Source organism: Colias philodice, chromosome 12 (genome assembly GCF_061535455.1).
Source record: "Colias philodice isolate Cphi_HAF_F1 chromosome 12, ilColPhil1 Martin Lab GWU primary, whole genome shotgun sequence".
NCBI classification, from domain to species: domain Eukaryota; kingdom Metazoa; phylum Arthropoda; class Insecta; order Lepidoptera; family Pieridae; genus Colias; species Colias philodice.
In genome coordinates, this window is record NC_143097.1 from 8,479,608 (window position 1) to 8,498,073 (window position 18,466).

Here is an 18,466-nt window from a genome sequence, read left to right on the forward strand (position 1 = left end):
TGATCATAATATATTAAATTAAAGATATTTTAAAACTGAAAATTGTAAGCTTTTTTATTTGTTTACTAAAATATAGGTAGTTATGACTTGTGAACATTCTTCTAATCTTACAATCCTATTTCTATTTGTTTGAAAGTTTGAAAGAACGTATAATATGCGCTGCGTTATTCTTGCACGGAAATACAGCTGATTGGATCTCTAAATTTTGTACAGACTACAGAGATTATAAAAGATTGCTAGGATTAGTACATATTATGCTGAGCTCTGGGTTCCAACCTGTAGAATTAAATACTACTCCATAGCTATAGGAGTCCAGCTAGTTAAGACATTGAAAATAAAGGGATTTTTACATAGCAATGTGAACTTAAAGCGAAATTTGTACAAAAAAATTTCAATGATTAGGTACTTACTTGTTTGGAGATAATTCTACTAGAAAAAGGGACCCAAGGACGATTTTGCCAGCAATCTTTTTTATAAATGCATTATTTTAATAACCCACAAATACAAAAATATATAAGTATCAAAGGTTTCATGACTTTTAATTTGTACTTATGTGCAGCGATCGTTAAAATTGCATATGTTATATCCAAGGACAGGAAATATCACTATGATTCTTTAAAACGTGCGGGGGGTGAAGCAAATAAAACTATCAGTAACTATTGAACTTTCCATATATTTATTTAATTAAAAAAACAGTAACTATTAACGATAATAATCACTAAATTACTTATTTACAGTAGAGCCTTCCTCTGTGTCTAGTTAAAAATTACATATAATATCTACTGAAACAAATTCAATTTAAAAACAAAAAAAACTTACTATTATCGATATGTCAAATATACATTTAAATTATTAACATTAGATTATTATGTCATATTTACACACAAAATACTAACTAAATATTATATTGAAAACAATAATAAAGTATCATGTTTTGTACACTAAAAAGAGAATTTTATAATTTATTTTTCTTTTATTTTTTACACTTTAAATCACGCATAATATTATGGTAAACATTTGTTGAGCAACAGTTGATCAATGTTGCCAGAAACTTTCATCTACAACCTGCAGTATTGCCAGCAACATGTTGATAAAAATTCCGCAACAAGATTCAACTTTGTTGCTGAACGAATGTTTACTATAAATGCGATGCTAAATTATTGTTTTCCGTGTATTTTTTATTCTTTATCATATAACTAAATACAAAACACAATATCCATATTCGGGTTCATTTTAAAGTAGAGTAAATTATATTTTACTCCTTTATGTTATTAATTTTTCTTTAATATCGGAAACAAATATTATTAATATATTTATTAAACAATTTAAATTATTTTCGTCAAATTATTTTCGCAACTTAAAATTCTATATGTATAGGATTTTTTTAAAACGGCGTTTAAAAAAATAATGTACTGTTACATACTAAAAAAGCGGACCAATCCATTTAAAAATAACAAAACAATAAAACATAATATTAAATGGCTTCTATATCATATTATATCACATGGGAATGCCATTCAAAGACTAAAAACTAAATTTATTATATTATTTATTTGTTATTGTTCCATAAATAATATAAAATCACTGGATTATAGGAATGCTCATTTGTTACGTTTGGAGCAATTTTTATTGACGTGACAACGTCTTATAATTCGATAGAGCCAGCTGCACGCACGAAAAAACATGACTCATGCGGCGTTACCTCGCTCTGAGGCGTTCCGTAAGGCTTGAAGTGCAAGCGAGAGCGCGGAACGAGCAACCAAGAAGCACAATCGGCCTTAAGACGTTGTCACGTTCAACTATCGTCAGTAAACCGACTTTACAGACAACCAATTTTTTTTTTATTAAATATAGTCATAGATATACAAATTTCGTTAAGTTTAATAAATATTATGAATTAATGTTGAAAAGTGCGATAATTTAACTGTAACTATCATTCTGTTTTTTTTGCACAATCTTTTTTTTATTCCCGCTCATACAATTTTTGAAGGTTCTTTTCAATAAAGGTACTTTAAAAAAATGCAGTCAAATGATTAAACATTCACGTAAAGAGAATAATAATTTTAATATAGATGTCTAATACAAGTAAGAATCGATAAACATTGTTAATATAATTATAGATTCTTAGTCATTTTACTTAATTTTCTTGCTTTACTTCAGTCAAGTTTGTGCATGAATTATAATATTATATCGTTATTTATTTAATATTTTTGTCAATCTTCAGAGCTTGTAATTCTTCCAGTGAAGTTTCTGTGTTCCAATGACGTCATCACCTGGAAACAAAATAAAAAAAAAAATTATATCTTACTACATTTTTAAACATTTAGTTTGTCCACTTACGAAGTAGGTAATTAATTTGATTATTTACTTCTTTATTTTCTGTATATCAAATATGTAAGTTATATTGGAATACAGATGATATCGATCTTATTGAAGTGAAACTTTTTCAGGCGCGTCATAGAAATACCGTCACATCATGGAGTAAGGCGACGATTTTGGTATCTTTGAATCTTGCCAAAGAAGTCACTTCTGACACGCATGCTCGGCACACACGCTCTTTTTTAGTCGTTCTATTCTATTTTACCAACCAATTTAAAAAGGCGGTTCTCAATATGACTGTATTTTTTTGTTTGTTATCTCGAGTGATGCTTCTTTTTTATTTGAGAGCTAGTGCCTTCCAGTTGTTCACATTAGTATTTTCTCCAATTCTGACCATTTGAAGACAGTATTGTTATATTGTGTATAATAATTTTATTGTACCATTTGACCATTTGTGGTTTAGTCTTTTATTTAAATTAATTTTTTGACGTGATAACGTTTTTAAAATCGTTTTAGTCGGGTGACATGTTCAGAAACTTGTGTCACACCAAAACCTCACGAGCTGATCGCAGGTATAACGAGAGAGAGACGGACCGATCTCCCGTCTCATCTCGAGCGCTGCCACCAATAAGACGTTATCACGTAAACATCTCAATCGCAAACCTACTTTACAAACAACCAATTTATTATACCATTAAAACCGCACGGGCATCCAGCAGCCGCTCTGATCGTCGCGGCGGTAGTAGTGCGGCCGGTTGTCCGGGAACACCGTCACCGCGGGGAACGGGTGCTGCTGGATGAACTTCAGCGTTACGCGGATCTGTAGACGAATTCATAAAGAAATTTATAAAAATCGTTCTAATACTGTAAATGCGAAAGTTTGTGAGGATCATAGAGATCTAGAGAGATGCCTATCGCTTGCGCTGAGTACGAAACCGTGTCTCATTCCAAATTTACGCACACAACTGCAGTAAACAAAATCAAAACAATACTTCGCGTTGTGTGCGTGTCATCACACAAAAATTTGAGAGCGACTATTCGTTCGCACACTAGATTGTAAGTGACGTACGTATACAGCACCGCTACAGCTTGTTCTTTTTTTGGGCATATTGCTGCGACACCGGCCGCGCCCCCTAACTATATCTCCCTTTAGTTGTATATTGTTCTTTCACGTAATAACTACTGAACCGATTACAATGAAATTTGGTATGTAGCTGAAGACTCAGAATAAGATATAGGCTACTTTTTATCCCGGATCGCCTCCTTGGTACAGCCCCGGATCACCTACTAGGTTGACGCGTGAGCGTAGAACCGAGGGGTCCTGGGTTCGATTCCCGGTGGAGACGAAGAAAAAAATATGTCTCGGTCTGGCAGGACACAGAAGGCTGATCACCTACTTGTCTGTAAAGAAATTCGATCAGTGAAACAGAAGTATAATGCATCTGCCCCTTACCCCATTTGGGGACATGGGACTTCACTTTACTTTCTTATCCCGGAAATGTGAACTCACGTTGTGCACAAAGTGCGGCGGCTCCACGCTGGGCGTGGTGCTGAGGTGCTGCAGGATGAACTCGTCGGACTGCTCCAGCCACAGGTCCACGCCCCGCAGCGGGTCGTAGTTGAACGGGCCTATGCGCAGCATGCCCACCGCGTTGTCGTATATGTCCAGCACCTGGATATACACCAGTTAGGTTAACTACACAAATACTGACACCCAAAAGTAATATGAACCTAATCTCCACAATATGGTCCCTTTTCTACCAACTTTTTACGAAATACTGACACCGAAATGTAATATGAACCTAATCTCCACAATATGGTCCCTTTTCTACCAACTTTTTACGAAATACTGACACCGAAAAGTAATATAAACATAATCTCCACAATATGGTCCCTTTTCTACCCACTTTTTACGAAATACTGACACCGAAATGTAATATGAACCTAATCTCCACAATATGGTCCCTTTTCTACCAACTTTTTACGAAATACTGACACCGAAATGTAATATGAACCTAATCTCCACAATATGGTCCCTTTTCTACCAACTTTTTACGAAATACTGACACCGAAAAGTAATATAAACATAATCTCCACAATATGGTCCCTTTTCTACCCACTTTTTACGAAATACTGACACCGAAATGTAATATGAACCTAATCTCCACAATATGGTCCCTTTTCTACCAACTTTTTACGAAATACTGACACCGAAAAGTAATATAAACATAATCTCCACAATATGGTCCCTTTTCTACCAACTTTTTACGAAATACTGACACCGAAATGTAATATGAACCTAATCTCCACAATATGGTCCCTTTTCTACCAACTTTTTACGAAATACTGACACCGAAAAGTAATATAAACATAATCTCCACAATATGGTCCCTTTTCTACCCACTTTTTACGAAATACTGACACCGAAATGTAATATGAACCTAATCTCCACAATATGGTCCCTTTTCTACCAACTTTTTACGAAATACTGACACCGAAAAGTAATATAAACATAATCTCCACAATATGGTCCCTTTTCTACCCACTTTTTACGAAATACTGACACCGAAAAGTAATATGAACCTAATCTCCACAATATGGTCCCTTTTCTAACCACTTTTTACGAAATATTGACACCGAAATGTAACATAACTCAAATCTCCACAATATTGTCCTTCCTACACACTTTTCCACGATATCTGAGCACAATTTGGCCACCGGTGATCGATCTTACGCATTGTAATGGCAGTTCTGGCCCTAGAAGCAATCTTCAGCAGTTATACTGACGCTAACGCCGGTCATTAACTGCGAAGCTGTTGCCCACAATACCACTCTAGTACCACTTATTACCGGCCACAGATTGGTAATATAACCCTGAATGAAGGACAATTTTGTCCCTTTTCGTTGTTTTACAGAATATTCTTTGGTGAATGTGCCGAGGAGTTACATAACTTGATACCGGCATCACCTTTTCACCATCGAACAACCAGACGCCGAGCAGATTTCCATCCTTATGTTGTAGACATCCCTAAAATTCGCACAAAGCGATTCACGTCATCATTTCTCTTGCGAACATCTAAGGACTGGAACTCTCTACCGAATACAGTTTTTCCACCTTCTTACAATCTATCCAAATTTAAAGCAAATGTAAATAGGCACCTTCTAGGTAAACATGTTCCAACTTAGGAAGCGTTGTCACTGACCATCAGGTGAAACAGCGGCCAAATGTTTACCTATTCATGAATAAAAAAAAAAAAACCCCTTACCTGTGCACAATTAGGTCCTCCAGTGATCGTCCTAGCACATCGCAGAGGCAGTTCTGGCCCCTTATCCGGGAATGTTGCCGGGAACAGATCACCAGCCCGTATATCCACACCGACTCCTGTCACTAACGGTGATGGAGTGCCTCCACCGAGCGCTGTGTTTAATTCGCAACAGCAGGCTAGTGTTAGGTCGATCTCTTCGGATTGACGGTGGAATGATACTGGAAACGAGAGCAGATTATTTATCTATGTGTACATTTAACTAACCATCTCCGAAAACAAGAGTTATTATAAGCATCTTGATGACTATTTGTATAATAGACAAGGATATTACTACTTATACTTGTTATTCATGAGAAATTTTTAACGAAGGTTTTTTTAAGGGATAAGTAATGGTATTCATCTAAATTTCATTATGAGAATGTCACAATTTCAAAGAATAGTTTTCAATCCAGCTATTCTCATTTATAGCCACATATTAAAAACATAAAAAACAAGGCATTGTGAAATGAAATAACAATTCAATATTTAGATTTATAGCATTCAAATGGTTTATTAATGAGATTTTTTTAGAGAATAGATCTCATCCACGATTCGAACCCGCCTTTTTTCCCTTTAAAACGGTAATTATGTTAATTATAAATTTCTCAATATCTATGATGATGCAATAAAATAACAAGTACCTTATCCACTACCACCCATGAATCCACAACTAACAAAAATACTCACTCATAATATTAGAGAACAGCTCATCAGCATAGCCATGTGGGTCCGTGAAACCACCAATGAGCTGCAACTCCAGCCTACCCTCAGGGTATCCCATCGCTAGTTGCTGGACCCTCGCGACCATGGCTGATGCTGCTTCTGCTGTTCCAGAACCGTCTAGATGAGCTAGGGCTACTGCGCCTGAACCTGGAAGAATAAAACAAGGGGGTAAATAAAGGCATTAGTATTATTACGCATTTTTAAGTAGGAACTGTGCGCGTATTTGTTTTTACAAACAAACAAACAAACACACTTTCACTTAATACTTAGTAATGAACATAAGGATGATTAAAATTCTTCCAAAATCATATCTGCGATTTTCTTCTTTGCCTTTAAAGATATCCTAGAAAGTTGTCGGCAAGAAATGAAATGGTAATTAATCATAGGTTTATAATGAAATATGTATTTATAAATTTACCTGAATGTCTTAGAACTACAATGATACATGATGTGGCGTCATCTGATCCAATGATTGTAACGTTTTCTGAAAGAAGAAAGAAAATATTTTATCACTTCACTAAACAAATATCCGACATTCCTGTTACATCTATTTATCCCAGTACTTTATCACTGGTCTAAACAATTAAATATATTTTTAAAAAATTACATAAAGCCATTAGGAGTCGAAACAACACAATCAGTATGTACCATCATATAAAAACTATTGGGATCGTTAGCATTGCCAGTTTCATTGCTGTAGCTCAATTCAATTTTTACTTTCATTCATCATTCATTCCTCAACACTCACTATCATGCGGCACGACCGCCGCCATCTCCCTCTGCGCGACATATAACAACCCAGGCGGGGCTACCACTCTCGCAGCGGCCGACAGCAACTGCGCCGCCGCATCCCTGTACCCGGGGTGCGCCGCGAGCAACGCCCTGACCGACGTGGGACACTCGTCCGCGAGCACGCCGTTCAATACCACCACCATGCTGCTTCTGGAATTAGACATATAAAATAAATTGGATATAATTAAAGGAGATAAAAATCTAACGTTGAACTATTGTAGCACAAATTTTAAGGTATGTTATAAATTATAATAGGTACACATTTTTGTTCTCAGAACATATCAAAACACGCTATGCCACGCTAGTAATAATTTTAATATCCGTATAAATTTTCACACGTACATTTAGGTTGTTATAAAAATTACCAATCACATATTCAACAACAGAATTAAATCCTTCTCACGGTCTTAAGTACTTAGATATTATATTAGCTATGTGTTTGTGTGAATATGTGAATTAAATTATCCCGCTATCATTTTCATAACAAACTTTATCTATCAGGAAACACATGCATGCAAACTGATCACTTATTATCGAGACTTACAGCGCTGTCGCAGACTCCAAGAAGATATTAATATTATTGAATAACGTAAAACACTTTCGCTTCAAAACTGAACAGGCGTGATATATGACAGAATTCCGAACAATACCTGCTTAGGTAAAAAGCAGCACATTGTCTACATTAATATATTCCGACTGGGTCATTGGCGGTGACACCGCTGTATTTACTCGCTGCTTCTGACGTTCTGTACATTTGCATAAATAAAATGGATTCTAATAGACTACAAGCCCGCATAGGACAAAAATATGGGTCAAATGAACCACCAGGGAACATATCTAGAACGATAGCAGAGCAAAAAATAATAAGATTCATCACTATGCCGTCACTTGTAAGCTGTCCAACTGAGTGCAGATGAGAATTGAAAAGTACAGGTAGACTCGGTAAATTTTGGTCATATATTTTTGTACGGCATTCTTAACCATCGATAGATCCATTAAAAATAATAAGAAACCGCTCAGTGCCGTACAAAAATGGTGGTCCACCAAGTCGGAATTTTTATTTAATTTCCGAGAGTTACCGGGGGTAAATTTGGTCATTTGACCATGTACGGCATCTGTGTCATACTATTGCTATACTGCTTTTAATCCATTATTCCGCAACGCCGTACAAAAATCATGGGGACAAGGGGAAAAAATCGAGAGTTGTAATCCCCTCTCTTTCCCCACTCCAGGGGGTCATTTGACACAACACGAAATAAATTTATTTTTAAAGTATTTTATGCATAGATAATATTTTTTCATGTGCCGTACATTTTCGTTGGTTCAAAGGGGAAAAATCTGAAAAAGAAAAAAATCCATATAACGAAATGTTTGCTTTATATTTTTATAATAAAATATAAATATACATTAATATTAAGAAGCTCGAGGTGGTTAATTATCACCTTGGAAAGTCGGAGTCAGGTGGAATGGACTCCGTTAAATTGATGAACTAATAAAAAAGCTATGAACGAAAAGATGTGAATTATATGCAATCAGTCCATGAATACAGGTAAAGTCACAAGCAAATGCTAGTAATATATACATATTCAAAATGTACAAGTAAAGCGCTTTCAAATGATACCAAACACTGCATATTTATCTTAGCTTTATTTTTTTACTCTGTATGTTTTGTCCGCTAGAGGGCGCCACATTAGATTTTGTGAAACCCCATATAGCCTTTAGCTAGCTGGTCGCTGGTTATCCAGTGAACAATTAAGACGCGACGAATGATATGTCATGTGTCGAATTCTAATAAGTAGTTTAGAAGTTACGAGGGAATAGATGAACATACATACATGACCTGTAAACAACCATAACCCTCCTTTTGCTTTGCCGTAGTTGGGTAAAAATATGTTAATGCCGTACTGTATCAAATGGCCATAAAGCACCCTTAAAATTGTAGCTTTCGTCGCTTTCATCAGCCTAAAAGATGTGGTCTGCACAAAAATGTACGGCATCGTTTTTTCCTAATTTATCTATGTTAATACTATTTAAAACAACGGATAAAGTGTAGAAAACTATTATATTTCATTAATCTACGATGTTTAAACTTTAACAAAATTTCTGGTTTTGCATTTCTCTATAACTTTTTTTAGAACGGTTTCTTTTGAACGGCAATACTATACAACAATTGAATTTTACAATATCATGTTAAAAAAAAAGTTCCCGTACAGGGTCAAATGACCTTACAGCTCTTTATATCAAGAATTTGATGAAATTAAGATGATTATTGGTATACATTTAAAAGAACAATTATTTTTTGACGGCATTGCTTTTAATAGTACTTTTGAGTGCTAGATAATGTTTTGGAACCGAAGCCGTACTTAGTCAAATGACCCCCTGGAGTGGGGAAAGAGAGGGGATTGCAACTCTCGATTTTTTCCCCTTGTCCCCATGATTTTTGTACGGCGTTGCGGAATAATGGATTAAGAGCAGTATAGCAATAGTATGACACAGATGCCGTACATGGTCAAATGACCAAATTTACCCCCGGTAACTCTCGGAAATTAAATAAAAATTCCGACTTGGTGGACCACCATTTTTGTACGGCACTGAGCGGTTTCTTATTATTTTTAATGGATCTATCGATGGTTAAGAATGCCGTACAAAAATATATGACCAAAATTTACCGAGTCTACCTGTACTTTTCAATTCTCATCTGCACTCAGTTGGACAGCTTACAAGTGACGGCATAGTGATGAATCTTATTATTTTTTGCTCTGCTATCGTTCTAGATATGTCCCCTGGTGGTTCATTTGACCCATATTTTTGTCCTATGCGGGCTTGTAGTCTATAAATGTGTTCAATGAAAACGCATTACCATTTTTCATAAATCACTCGCGAGTTTCAAATACATATGTTCCTATAGCTATGGCAAAAAACGTTTGGTATGCATCTATGATAAGGATTAAGGAGCATTGAAGATGTCGTCTTGAAGGCGAGAAATACATTAAGTAACTGATACAATAGAGAAATAATCCATATTAATATTATAAATGCGAAAGTAACTCTGTCTGTCTGTCTGTTACTCAATCACGCCTTAACTACTTAACAAATTTGCATGAAATTTGGTATAGAAATATTTTGATACCCGAGAAAGGACATAGGCTACTTTTTATCCCGGGAAATACGATAGATTTTTACCCCGGAAAACCCACGGGAACGGGAACTATACGGGTTTTTCTTTGACTGCGCGGGCGAAGCTGCGGGTGGAAAGCTAGTAATAAGATATATGCCAGTCAAATCCAAAAATAAAATATACCTTCTATTCAATATAGATTTCTTTATAGTAATTAAATGGTAACCAGATTTAAACCAATTAGTAAATGCACCCTAAACATTGGAAAATGATTTTCATCTTTCACTAAGTAATTACATCATAAATTAAAAATACATTAACGTTACTCACTCTTTTATTTGCAGAAGAAATAACACAAACGCAATACAAAACAACTTATTAGCAGACATATCGGTCAACACTGGTACATATCTTCTTTGAAACTAATGTGCGTACTGCGTACTATAAAAGTAAACTACGACAGGTCCGAGATAAAATAATATTGATATTAGCACTAAGACTGGACGTTGTCATTCAACCCAGCATAGCTGGCTATGTCCGCGCTATTAAAACTTTTATTTATTCTATTAATAAATAAACGTACGGTGACTTCATGATACTCTGCCAATACTCAATGTGAACTGCGGTTTATAGAGAGTGATAACATGTTTTAATACCTAAAAGATAATCGCTCATATCTTGTACTATGAGGAGTTTCAAATGAAAATTGGTTAGAGTCATACTTGTTCATACTTTATAGTATCCTTTGGTGTTATCAGTAATCACGTGTGCTCATAAGTCATAGACATAGTACATTGTACACGTAAATAACACACTTCAAATTTGAACCGCGCGAATTTACTGGCACGATGTCGGCGCGATTCCAACTGCATATAACTATCCATTCTGTATATGAAATACTTAACCGGAAGAAGAGAGATTAAATATTGAAAATGAAACTTATAACTCGCTACTCCAGGCGAAATAAACGCGTTTCCCTTTACTGGATCCACTACATAAGAGCTTTTATAGAGAAGCCAATCTCTAACAAAAAAAATAAACAACGTAAACATCCCATATCTTATTTATGGTTGAGTTTCCAACCGCAGTTATTTAGGAAATAGAGATAGAGATGACAGGAAATAGAGATGACAATTAAACAAATAAAATAATGTTTACAATTTATATAATTTAGTTCGGGATCAGAGAGCATTGCGCAAAATGTCTAATTAAGAATATAGAGGTCACAAATCACAATATAAGAATGTTAGAATGTTAACTCTTTACCTCCAAAAATAATCCGAGTAGTCTACTGTCTGTCAGTCGCGTCGCGCGTCATTTTATGAGTGAACTTGGTCTATACTCCATTGAAAAGTTACATTTGGGGTTGCATTTTTTAGAGGACGCAATTTTATTTTTTTGATGTGTAGGGGGGGTCAGTATGAAGCTATCACCAAGTTTGTGGGGTCGCCACCCTTGTCCCACGGCCGCCATCTTGAAAATAGCGGTTGATATGTTTTTTACGATATATCTCTTAAACTATTTATTTGATTAAAAACATTGAGTAACATTATTTGTTGCAAATTAAATTTTCTACAACTTTGGTCCAGTAACTTTTTGTCGTAGAACTATAAATAAAAAAGTTATAAGCGAAAATGTTCAGAAATTAGAGATATTTATATTTTTCAATAAAACTTTTTTTTATAATTTTACGAAGAAATGATATCAGACCATTTTTGTAGATTGTTTTTCGAGGAACAACTTTTATATACAACATTTTGTCATTAAGTAAATAGCTAAGGTTTTACAGCGCTCCGAAGTGAGTACTAATTTTCAGTACTCTGATCTATACAGTATACTTATATTATGTGTGTAAATAATAATTTGTCATCAGTAATTGTTTTTTTTTTTGTTATTAAGTATAATAATTTTAATAATTAATTTTGGAATATCATTAATAATTAATTATTGAATCTTTTCCCCACCACCCAGGAGATAGAGTCTGGAAGCGCGTTTTTTTTACGTCGAAAAGCAGGGCTGAAATGTTCTGCAGTGTGCTTCCATTGTTGTGGAGTCTGGGAAAAGAGCCAATAGCCAATATATTATGTATAGTTACTACTGAAAAATAGTACTCACTTCTGAGCGCTGTAAAACCTAAGCTATTGACGTAATGAAAAAATGTTGTAGGTAAAAGTTGTTCCTCGAAAAACAATCTACAAAAATGGTCTGATATCATTTCTTCGTAAACTTATAAAAAAAAGTTTTATTGAAAAATATAAACATCTCTAATTTCTGAACATTTTCGCTTATAACTTTTTTATTTATAGTTCTACGACAAAAAGTTACTGGACCAAAGTTGTAGAGAATTTAATTTGCAACAAATAATGTTACTCAATGTTTTTAATAAATAAATAGTTTAAGAGATATATCGTAAAAAAAATATCAACCGCTATTTTCAAGATGGCGGCCGTGGGACAAGGGTGGCGACCCCACAAACTTGGTTTTAGCTTCACACTGACCCCCCCTACATATCAAAAAAACAAAATTGCGTCCTCTAAAAAATGCAAGGTTAGGCCCAAAAAATGTAACATTTCAATGAACTACTAATAAAATGTGCTACATATTTCAAATTTGTCTCGAAGTGGATCACACACAAAATGATAACAAACTTTTTCAAAGAAAACTATAACTTTTTTGTCTTTCCAAGAATTTTCTGTATTACGAATTATAGAAAAGATGGACGTAGTAGACTGGGGTAGAAGCCTTTAAAAATAATGAAAAGATAAAAAAAATCGCAGTCGGATGAAACCCATTAGAAAAGGAGGGGAATATGATAAAAATGTAAGGAAAAATAAATTACGGTCAATCCGAGTTCGGGAAGTGGGAGGGGGGAGCTTTTAAGAGAAAAAAATGGTCTCTCTCGATTTCCGACAAAACTACAAGTCCTACGGAAAAAAGTTCAATGGCAAAGTTGTAGGTAATAAAAGGATCTACAACTTTTGTATTCACAATTTTTTCACATAACCTCAAAATTTAGGTGAAAAATTCAAAAAACCAAGTTTTTGGTTTTTTATTTTTATCTACTTCAAAATTTATTGTTTTTCTACGAAATTTGGTGAAAACTTACTTTATTATGTCCCAAATACACTGTAATTTATTTGATTGAAAATATTTATTTTTTCGCCTTATTTTGAATGAATACCAAAAAAACAACCTAATTTTCAATCGAAAAGTCACCCGTCAAAATATCAGCTTTTTTCAAAAACTTGGGGTGCCTTTTATTCATTGAAATCTCTACTTTCATATGGTGTAAAAAAAAATAAACACCACCATAGTAAATGTTCTCAGGAAATGCATGCAAACAGTGTGATAATGAGCTTTTACTAAATCAGGCACACTTCTCGAACTCTATATCTTCTCTTGTATCTGCTTTTCGGTAATATTTCAAAAGAAAAATAATTATCTGTTCTCAGTTTAATATTTTACAGCATATTCAAAAGCAAAATGATGTCGATATAAACATTTCAGGTAGTTCGAGAAGTGTGCCTGATTTAGTAAAAGCTAATTTTCACACTGTTTGTATGCATTCATTTCCCGAGAACATTTACTATGGTGGTGTTTATTTTTTTTTACACCATATGAAAGAAGAGATTTCAATGAATAAAAGGCACCCCAAGTTTTTGAAAAAAGCTGATATTTTGACGGGTGACTTTTCGATTGAAAATTAGGTTGTTTTTTTGGTATTCATTCAAAATAAGGCGAAAAAATAAATATTTTCAATCAAATAAATTACAGTGTATTTGGGACATAATAAAGTAAGTTTTCACCAAATTTCGTAGAAAAACAATAAATTTTGAAGTAGATAAAAATAAAAAACCAAAAACTTGGTTTTTTGAATTTTTCACCTAAATTTTGAGGTTATGTGAAAAAATTGTGAATACAAAAGTTGTAGATCCTTTTATTACCTACAACTTTGCCATTGAACTTTTATCCGTAGGACTTGTAGTTTTGTCGGAAATCGAGAGAGACCATTTTTTTCTCTTAAAAGCTCCCCCCTCCCACTTCCCGAACTCGGATTGACCGTAATTTATTTTTCCTTACATTTTTATCATATTCCCCTCCTTTTCTAATGGGTTTCATCCGACTGCGATTTTTTTTTGTTTCAAAAATTATCTACTCTAGTCTATAGGGCTAGATAAAAAAAAATATTTGCTTTTCAAATTTATAGTTCACAATGATTTCAAGAATTTAGAGTATTCTAAGAAATCTGTTATCAGTATTCATAATAACTGACGAGGTAACCACGCTATTTATAATTTATATTATCAATAGTAATCTATCTCTCCACGTTTTCAGGTAACGGTATTTAAAACATCATGTATACGAATAGTATTTTTTATATATTTCATATAATTGAATAAGGAATAATGTAAAGAATAATGAGCTAGGTATTACAATAACGTTTAAAGAATTAAAATATTACAATAGAAATTAGACTAAATACCACCTACTTTCCAGTTAACTTTCATAATAATATGGACAACGTATGAAATAAGAATAAATAAATACATAATGCGCAAATTCAAAATTATTTTGAAGAACTTGATGTTCAAAGTTAAATCGTATTTCTTTAAATTAATATGACAATTGACAACTAATTATAATAGAAAATATAATCTATAACTATAATTATTACTAGCGGTCCGCCCCGGCTTCGCCCGTGGTACATATGAAAAATAGATGTTGGCCGATTCTCAGACTTACCCGATATGCACAGAAAATTTCATGAGAATCGGTCCACCCGTTTCGGAGGAGTATGCAGACTAACATTGTGACACGAGAATTTTATATATAAGATTATTACAAATATTTTTGTGTAAAAGTAAACTCATATATTGTTTTTCACTTGAAACACATGAGAATGAATTCACGCTCCATATGAATCATAGGAATCAAAGTTTGAGTTTGAATAATTCAATTAATTCGGTAAGTGGTAACTCGATTAGATAGTCAATTTTGAGTAATGTGAGTAACACTGTATTCCGGCCTAATTTGAGCTCAGTTTAGTTTACTACAAAATTATTTACGATATGGCCTAACCACCTGGTTGGTCTATCCTAATCAGGTACATTAATAGATCAACAAAATAATTAATATCCTTATGTACAATATTATAATTTACTAATATCCACTTGAAGAAGGGAATTCCCAATTTCTTCTTGTATGTTAACACTGCTTTTTAACTCTTTTATTATTCTTATTCATTGTTAGCGTACACTTAATCCGGCTGCTAAGACTACAACAATAACCGCTCATACAAACAATACCAGCACGCCACAGGTACAAAATCATCCATACAATTTCATGATTAATGATACAAAATACTGCCTACGAAATTGAGACGCGATATCGCTCAACCGAAAAAAATCCACATTCATCTTGTGATATAGTCGAACGATTTAACTTCGATTAAATTACCATTGAAGGGTCAACTGCCACAATGGGCCAATTACAAATCGAATTCAAACTATCGCCTTCATCAATCACTTGATACGAAATCAGATGCTATCTTAATTATCTTATTAGTGGCCGAGTTGTTATTGTTTGCGTTTTTATTGTAATTATAGATATCACTAATGTTAACGTTTTAAAAGCCGATTGTGTTCACTATTGACGCAATTCTAAAGATGTTCTCTATGTTTACAGTGAATTTTGACGAGGTGTTTTTTTTTTGTTTTTTTTTAACCGTTCTTTAATAGGCGCGAGAAAAATTTCTAGGTCTCAATCATGGCAATACCGTCACGTTATGGAGTACGGCGACGATTTTGGTACCTTGAATCTTGCCAAAGAAGTTTCACTTCTGACACGTATTCTCGGCACACACGCTTTTTAAGTCTTGATCAATGATCATGCCACGAAACCAAAATAAGCATTTTAATTAGTAGTCATAGTCACAAATAAATAATCAATATTTTCTAATTTCTTATCTATAACACCCGAGTGAAAATAAACTCGAGTAATTTAATTTAGCTCTACCCAATAAAGAATATAGCTTTTGCTTTGATTTCTTGACCCTTGGCATTTAACCCTAGAAAGATAATCATATTGAGTAGTACGGGAAAGATAGTCATGCGTCAAATTTACGCATGTTTTTTAGTTAGCTCTAAGTCGCGGTATATTGTTTTTTTTTCTATAAATTGTAAGTTATTATATATTTACAGTTATATTAGAATAATTAATATTACAAATAATTTATTTTTAATTATTTTTATACATATAAAGAAACGAAAACATTAAACGTCTGCTTTAAATCTACAATTCTTGTAACACGTATTATTTCTAATAAAAACTTATTTTTAACCACAATTATCAGACTTTTTTATATGTTATATTATATGTTGTACATATAGTTATATAAAAAAATAGTGAGAAACAAGTTTAGCACATATCAAAGTATGCTCACGATATATAACTATGCTACATTTTTTGCAGGAGGCATTTGCCTTTCGTCATATTTCAGAAGGACAAAAAGTATAGTAAATACGTTTTCTTTACTGAAAGCCTCCTCAGTACTTTCTTACGATGTACCAGATACTTCATTTGGCAACAAATTGGAGATATTATCACGCAAATATCTTATCAAAGCTGGTGATTCTAAACACCCACGCATAAACAAAAAAGACAGTTCCATACTTCTATATTTCGTGTTTTTTTGACTCAGATGTTTTTGTGCTTTGTTGTTAACATTGTGGTATAAATTTAATACGCAATATGCAGGCAATTTTATTGATTCCATAAAATAAAGCCATTGGCCATCTCATTGTCTTCCTACTATTGAACATCAGGGAACACATTCGGTCTAATGCATCTACTCCGCCTTTTGCTTGAATGTAATATATCATCTTTGCTTTGTACCTCATCGGGAAAAGCTTCTTCTGTGTCACTTTGCTCGTCATCTTCAATTTCCTGGTCCTCCTACTTCACTATCGGTTTCTTCACAGGCACCCTCATCGCTTTGCATAAGAGCGGCTAGTATACAATATTCTTCCAATTTTCTATCCCCAATTGTTTTCTATATTTCCTTCAATATGTATAAAAATAAATTTTTAACATAAGTCACAATATACAGTAAAAATAAGCTAAAAAATATTCAAACTACCATAGAAATCAAAATCTTAAAAATCACGGTAAAGATAATCATGCGTAATTTTGACTCACGTAGTCGTTATATTTCAAAATCGGTTACTCTAACTTTATTGACACGTATACCATAGGGTAGCTCTCAGTGACTTATGAAATGTCCTATAAGCACAGTTATGGATTCGCGACATTTAAAAAGATACAGCTATATTTCGAAAACGCAGGAGTCATTTTGACGCAGACTATCTTTCTAGGGTTAAATAATCTTTGTATAATTATTTTTATCAGATTAATAAAACTTAAAAATAAATGTATACAATACAACCACATTATCTACAAGTATAAGATTATGAATGTTACTAAAAATATTTTATTGTTAAACACATCGAATTGGTACTTTTATTGTACGTATCTAACTTAATTTAAATCAGTGACCAATATAAGCGATAAACACTATACAATCTTAATTTTAAATACATATATATAATATATAAATCTCGTGTCACAATGTTTGTCCTCAATGGACTCTTAAACCACTTAACCGATTATAATAAAATTCGCACACCATATGCAGTTCGATCCAACTTGAGAGATAGGTTAGTTTAAACATGTAGGTACCACGGGCGAAGTCGGGGCGGACCGCTAGTACAATCTATATATTATATATGTATATAAAACTCAAAGGTGACTGATATAGTGATCTATCAACGCACAGCCCAAACCACTGGACTTATCGGGCTGAAATTTGGCATGCAGGTAGATGTTAGGACGTAGGCATCCGCTAAGAAAGGATTTCCCGAAATTCTTGCGGGAACGGGGATGCGCGTACAAAGTCGTGGGCGGAAGCTATTTATACATATATGTCATAGTATCGCTTCAAACGCTAAACGCTTCAAACTAAATGAAGCGATATGATTGGTTCTTTACAAACACATTCCTCGTTACAGATCCCCGCACATTATTGGTGAAAAGCACCCTTAGAAACTGGGTTTCAACACTTGCTGATACTGATAATGTCCCTAATATAGTATTACAAACTTTTTGACGTTATTACACATTTTCATACATAATTTGTAAACTGACAGAAAAG

General features: G+C 33.8%; 1 protein-coding gene across 5 annotated transcripts in view; it reads right to left on the reverse strand.

The window, feature by feature from the left end:
- Window positions 1–653: 653 nt before the first annotated feature.
- Ntan1 (N-terminal amidohydrolase 1) overlaps window positions 654–18,466 on the reverse strand; it is a 79,608-nt gene continuing 61,795 nt past the window's right edge. For 4 of the 5 annotated variants that reach the window (XM_089701847.1, XM_089701848.1, XM_089701846.1 and 1 more), the window contains 7 exons: window positions 7,096–7,289; window positions 6,766–6,831; window positions 6,312–6,494; window positions 5,586–5,803; window positions 3,830–3,991; window positions 3,012–3,139; window positions 654–2,273 (listed from right to left, as the gene is read on the reverse strand). In XM_089701847.1, the coding sequence (XP_089557973.1) occupies window positions 3,014–3,139; window positions 3,830–3,991; window positions 5,586–5,803; window positions 6,312–6,494; window positions 6,766–6,831; window positions 7,096–7,282 (942 nt within the window). In that variant the 5' untranslated portion in view covers window positions 7,283–7,289 and the 3' untranslated portion in view covers window positions 654–2,273; window positions 3,012–3,013. Of the gene's footprint in view, window positions 2,274–3,011; window positions 3,140–3,829; window positions 3,992–5,585; window positions 5,804–6,311; window positions 6,495–6,765; window positions 6,832–7,095; window positions 7,290–10,587; window positions 10,772–18,466 lie in introns of those variants that run through there. The other variant, XM_089701845.1, reaches the window with a different exon arrangement.